Here is a 6,198-nt window from a genome sequence, read left to right on the forward strand (position 1 = left end):
GGAGAGAGGGAGGAAGAGAGAGACAGAGGGATAAAAGAGAGTTTTTGGAGCTTCTGACAACCCACGAAACAATGTGTCTGGGGGGGGGGGGTTGACAAACAATCCTGTAGGCCTACATTGTAAGAGAGCGGAATCGCTTGACTTTGCGTTTAAGTGACTACAAATCCCACTGGCCATTTCCTCCCAGACCACCCTCCTCCTCCTGACACACCCTTCCCTCTTACAGGGTTCCCACACCTTCTGAAACATCAAATTCAAGCACCTTTCAAGGACTTTCAAGACAATTCCTTCAAATTCAAGGGTCCAACACGGCATAGTTTGAGACAGATCCAGATGAGAATGTATATAATAGGAATGACCATGAACGGTTTTCAAATATGTCGGTTTTCAAATATGTCGGTTTAAAATCTGGCTAACTAATTAACCTTAGTAACTAACTAGTATGGTTGTTTTATTCCCTTCTACATGTTACCTATAAATATTTTAGAGAGAGAGAGAGAGAGAGAGAGAGAGAGAGAGAGAGAGAGAGAGAGAGAGAGAGAGGGGGGAATTCAAGCACTTTCAATGACCCATGTCTATTTTCAAAAACTTTTAAGACTTTTTTTTCTCTCAAATTCACAAACTTTCACAAGGATTTCAAGGACCCGTGGTGAACCCTGCCACCCTCCTCCTCACTCACACACCCTTCCTTCCCCTCTTACATGAAAAGCACCAGCTGGGTCACCGGCTCGCCCCTCAGCAGCTCGCTGAAGGAGTTGACGAAGAGGTCGAAGGTCAGCAGGCTCAGCTGCACCAGCAGGACCAGAGAGTAGTTGTTGGTCTGCAGCATCTCCGTGCTCAGCGGCGGCAGCGGAGGCAGACGTCCCGGCAGCGTGCGGATCCAAGCGGGATCCAAGGCGGCGGCGGACTCTCACACGCGTGTTACACAGAAACATATAAACATAGAACCCTCAGAGGTGCACGCGGAGGTGGCGTAGTCGGCGGCGCGCGGCTCGTCTTTCGCCTAACAAAAACAAAGAAGTTTGAACACATTACACAGGGTATATGCAGGAATCTTGAGGTTAATTTCAATACCTTTTAAAAAACCTTGTCAATATTTTTCAAGACCTCACCGTTCTCTGTGACCAACAGCGGCCTTGTGGCTAGGGCCATGCATGTGAGACTTAACCCCGTTGATCCCCATCGATGCAACACTTATCTTCTTTTTACATAGTGTAAAATATGCCTCCTTGATGTTATCAGTGACTGGCTGCAGCCATGGTTTAATGTCCTCATCCATGCATTTGTTTCGAGTAGACTTGATTATTGTAATGGTCTACTAACAGGCGTATCTAAAGGAGCTGTTCGTGAATTGCAGCTCATCCAAAACGCCGCTGCTAGGGTCCTAACAAAGACAACGAAATTCGAACACATTACACCAATCCTGAGATCCCTGCACTGGCTACCAGTCTCTCAGAGAATTGAATTAAAAATCCCCCTAATTACATACAAATCACAAAATGGTCTTGGACCAAAATACATATCAGATCTCCTCCCACCCTATTATTCCCGCAAGGTCCCTAAGGTCAGCTGAGACTAATCAGCTAATAATCCCAAGAGTAAAAACAAAACACGGCGCAGCAGCTTTCAGTCACGCTGCTGCATGCTCCTGGAACAAACTCCCGGAAGAAATCAAACAGGCCCAAACCCTTAAAATATTTAAATCTAAGCTAAAAAAAAACTTCATGTTTTGCACCAGTTATGATTAAACACAAACACTTCTATCAATGTCTTTTTTCCATTAACTATTGTCTTATTAAATGTTTTATCTATTTACTTCTTATATTTGCTTTTATTCATTGTCATTTTTATTTTCTTACTATGCTCCTATTGCTGTATTTTTAAATAATGTACGTAAAGCACTTTGAATTGCCTCTGTTGTATGAAATGTGCTCTACAAACAAACTTGCCTTGCCTTGCCGTTTAACACGGTGTCAGCTCAACGTGGAGTCCACGCGGAGACACCATCGGTCCAAATAGAGACACGGTCGGTCGGTCGGGTCTGTCGTTTGTTTTCCCAACTGATTAGAAGCCCGCCTCAGGGCTCCATTTTTTGGAGCCCAGATCCTGCTGACGGAGGGGGACGGGGGAGACAGTCTGCTCACAGTTTGCTATCGCCCGGAGCCGTAGGGGGAGCTCGCTGGAAACGCTAGCGATCAGCACCATGCTGGGAGCGTTAGAGAAACTCTCGATTCCCGGCACTCACACCTCAGTCGAGACACGAGGAGCACACTTCTACCCAGCTGTTCCTGTTTAGGGCATGGTGTCGGCTTCAACCCACAGCGAGCGATAGTGACAGGTAACCAGGGTGTGTTTCACGTCTCCGTGCGGCATCATCATAGCGCCGAGGTGGGCCGTGTGGCAGCTGCATCCATCAGCGTCTCTCTATGGGAGGTGAGAGAGGAACAGAGAGAGGAGAGAGGGGTTTAGACGTCGTCCACAATTCCACAGTTAACTTGGGAACAAATGTCTTCATCGTTTGAATCCTGCCACCTGACAAACAAATGTTCTGGCAGACATGTGCAGGTTAATGTGTTAAACACGTGTTGGATATCATCCCTCATTCCATTCTATGCATTACAATGAGCCCGTCCTCCGATTTCTACCTCCACCAACCTTCCTTCCTGATATATATATATGAAAATACCAATTCCCCAGCACTAAACTAACGACACACACTGTGTTCCACTGGCACCTAGCTGCCGGTTCAGACATGTACCATAGAAGTGGGTTGAGTCGAGTAAAAGTCAACATTAATATCCATTATCCATTATTTTTTCTTTGTTCCATTTTTGGCATTTAGCAGATGGCTTTATCCAAAGGGACTTACAACAAATACATTTGACTAAGTAAGTGAGTCATCTATCCACCAGTCAGAGCAGGAAAAAGTAATCTATGCTCAGGCCTGAAGCCATTGGATTAGATAAGATTCAAGATTCAAGATTGCTTTATTGCTACTTTATTATTTATTTTAATTACTATTATGACACTGGAGAAACAGTACAGGGGGGTGGTAGATGTCTCAGGAGAAGCAGTAAAGGGGGGTAGTAGATGTCTCAGGAGAAGCAGTAAAGGGGGGTAGTAGATGTCTCAGGAGGGACAGTTCAGGGGGGTAGTAGATGTCTCAGGAGGGACAGTACAGGGGGGGTAGTAGATGTCTCAGGAGGGACAGTACAGGGGGGTAGTAGATGTCTCAGGAGGGACAGTACAGGGGAGTAGTAGATGTCTCAGGAGGGACAGTTCAGGGGGGTAGTAGATGTCTCAGGAGTGACAGTTCAGGGGGGGTAGTAGATGTCTCAGGAGGGACAGTACAGGGGGGGTAGTAGATGTCTCAGGAGGGACAGTTCAGGGGGGTAGTAGATGCCTCAGGAGAAACAGTATAGGGGGGGTAGTAGATGTCTCAGGAGGGACAGTACAGGGGGGGTAGTAGATGTCTCAGGAGAAACAGTACAGGGGGGTAGTAGATGTCTCAGGAGAAACAGTACAGGGGGGTAGTAGATGTCTCAGGAGAAACAGTACAGGGGGGTAGTAGATGTCTCAGGAGGGACAGTACAGGGGGGGTAGTAGATGTACCAGGAGAAGAAACAGTACAGGGGGGTAGTAGATGTCTCAGGAGGGACAGTGCAGGGGGGTAGTAGATGTCTCAGGAGGGACAGTACAGGGGGGTAGTAGATGTCTCAGGAGGGACAGTACAGGGGGGTAGTAGATGTCTCAGGAGAAACAGTACAGGGGGGTAGTAGATGTCTCAGGAGGGACAGTACAGGGGGGTAGTAGATGTCTCAGGAGGGACAGTACAGGGGGGTAGTAGATGTCTCAGGAGAAACAGTACAGGGGGGTAGTAGATGTCTCAGGAGGGACAGTACAGGGGGGTAGTAGATGTCTCAGGAGGGACAGTACAGGGGGGGTAGTAGATGTCTCAGGAGAAACAGTACAGGGGGGTAGTAGATGTCTCAGGAGGGACAGTACAGGGGGTAGTAGATGTCTCAGGAGGGACAGTACAGGGGGGTAGTAGATGTCTCAGGAGCGACAGTTAAGGTGTAGCCTGAAGAGATGGGTCCCGACTCTCCAGCAGAAGATGGGGTCTCAACTCCATAACGCTACATAAGACTGACACGTCTGAATGCTACTGCTGCAAGGCTTTGGCGTCGTTTCCTTATTAGCGAACGTCCCGCACGCACTAATCACTGTTTGATCGTCACCAGCTGCTCTCGTCCGGGGTGACTCAGCAGGAAGCAGCTGATGATACAAGCGCTAATTACAGTAGCGAGCCTGTGAAGGCCGGAGCCTAGATTACCGCTTGTGTCGACGCCTGGGCCCGTCCCACTTTTAAACAACTTTTAAAGCCACACTCTGCAATTTGGTTGCAATACCATCGAAAAGTGGGCATACCACGATGACGTTGCTTGCTTTGACCTTTAACCCCCTCTCATCATCACCCCCCCCCCCCCGCACATGAGAGAGTGAGAGTCTGCCATTCTCTCCCCTCTCCCCTGAGACTTAACGGTATGGGGGGGAGTGAGTGTTATGAAAGCTTTGCAGCACTAAGATCTTACTACGATGCATAATCTTAATGCTACAATGCTTTTCAGGGAACTCCCTAACCCTAACCCCCCCCCATGGTCAGTAAGACCTTATCTCCTTGCCTTGCCAGTTGTCAGAGGGGCACCATGGAAGCCCCGCCTCACTGTCACCTTCTGAGTACTTCACACAGGGAGCTGCTGGATTATGGCGGGCTTAACCCTGCTGTGCCTCACCCCCCCGTGGTCTGTAGCGCAGGACACTGACAGGAGAGGTCTGCATGGATTAGACTCAGCACTCACTCAGTCACTGATATAACCAGTCTGCTTTGGACTGATAACAAGTCAGATATTATGGTTTTAGGTTTAAGGGCTTCACCCTGTTGCTTGGTTGGCATAGTAACAAGGCTTTCTGGATTAGTTACACTAGTTAGTTACACTATTAGTTACACTAACTGCAAGAGCAGCCTGCATGGTAGCATGTCACACACTTGAATCCTCTTTTAATAATAATAAAAAAAAATGTTTTAATAATAATACATTAGACTTATATAGCGCTTTTCTAGACACTCAAAGACGCTTTACAAACTGAAAAGATCGAGTAGTAAAATAAAAATAAACAAAAAAATAAATAAAAGAAAGTATAGGGGTCTAATTAATTAAATTACTAAATAATTAGATTACTAATTTACTAGATTACTAATTAGATTAGATTACTAAACCACAATTAGATTACTAAATCTAAATCTGAGTGTCTTTGTAGGACAATCTACTCCGTATACTGCAATTACACCTAGATTTCGGGCAGAGAAGCGGCGAACAAGCAACGCCAGCGTCCTCTCTCAACCGTAATTTTTTGAAAAGCTGATTTTCAGAAGGGCTATCGGTGGTTTCAGGATTCTAACATAGCAGAAGAGTCATGGCAGCAGGCTAGTGTCAAGGTCAAAGCTAAACAGCCATCTGATGTCATATCAACAAGAGTAAACAGTAAACATGTCATCCTCACATGAATTATGCAGCGCAACTCTATAAAAGGAGAGTGATGGAGAAGCCTGTGAATGAATCCAGACGTTTATGGATCAAATGTTTTACTACGACAGTCTGGTTGTTTCTGGTTTACAGTGCTGTGTCGCCTTTGCGCAAAGGGAGGGCTATTGATAAATGTCACCAAATTTCACCAATAGGTCAAATGAGTTGGTTAGGGTATAAACCTAGGTTACACCACATTTCCATATCGATACAGTTAATTAACTTATTTTGCACAACCGGCTTCACTCACAGAATATTATTCTCAATTATACAACAGTTAGTTCCGACCAAGTAATTTGATTGGACAAGAGGCATTCCATGAGTGCCGATATACAGAATAACAGCACTGGGACTTTTAACGACATGTATCACTCTGCCCCACAGGCGTTCTATTGTTTGTTGTTCAGGTTACTAGGCAACCGTCCAGTTGAAGTTCAGTTGCGGAACTATTTTTAGTTTGCGGAGCCAAAATAAATTATTAAATAAACAAACAAATCATAATCTGTTGTCGCTTATTACTGTTAACTAATAAATGACGCTGTAGAAGAACTGTTGTATAAAAGCAATATCACACGAGAGGGAGTGCTGTTATACTGAATATTAGCACGGCTGT

At 45.8% G+C, this 6,198-nt stretch overlaps 1 protein-coding gene across 1 annotated transcript in view; it reads right to left on the bottom strand.

Moving 5' to 3' along the window:
* The window catches only part of LOC308170496 (transmembrane protein 138-like), a gene marked incomplete at both ends in the record, with an annotated part of 5,056 nt that extends 4,227 nt beyond the window's left edge, over window positions 1-829 (bottom strand). Inside the window, one exon of the mRNA XM_080545286.1 lies at window positions 702-829. Coding sequence (XP_080401412.1) covers window positions 702-829 — 128 coding nt within the window. The remainder of the gene's footprint in view (window positions 1-701) is intronic.
* Window positions 830-6,198: the final 5,369 nt, after the last annotated feature.

This window comes from Nansenia antarctica (genome assembly GCF_963989245.1).
Source record: "Nansenia antarctica genome assembly, chromosome: 14".
Taxonomy (NCBI): Eukaryota; Metazoa; Chordata; class Actinopteri; order Argentiniformes; family Microstomatidae; genus Nansenia; species Nansenia antarctica.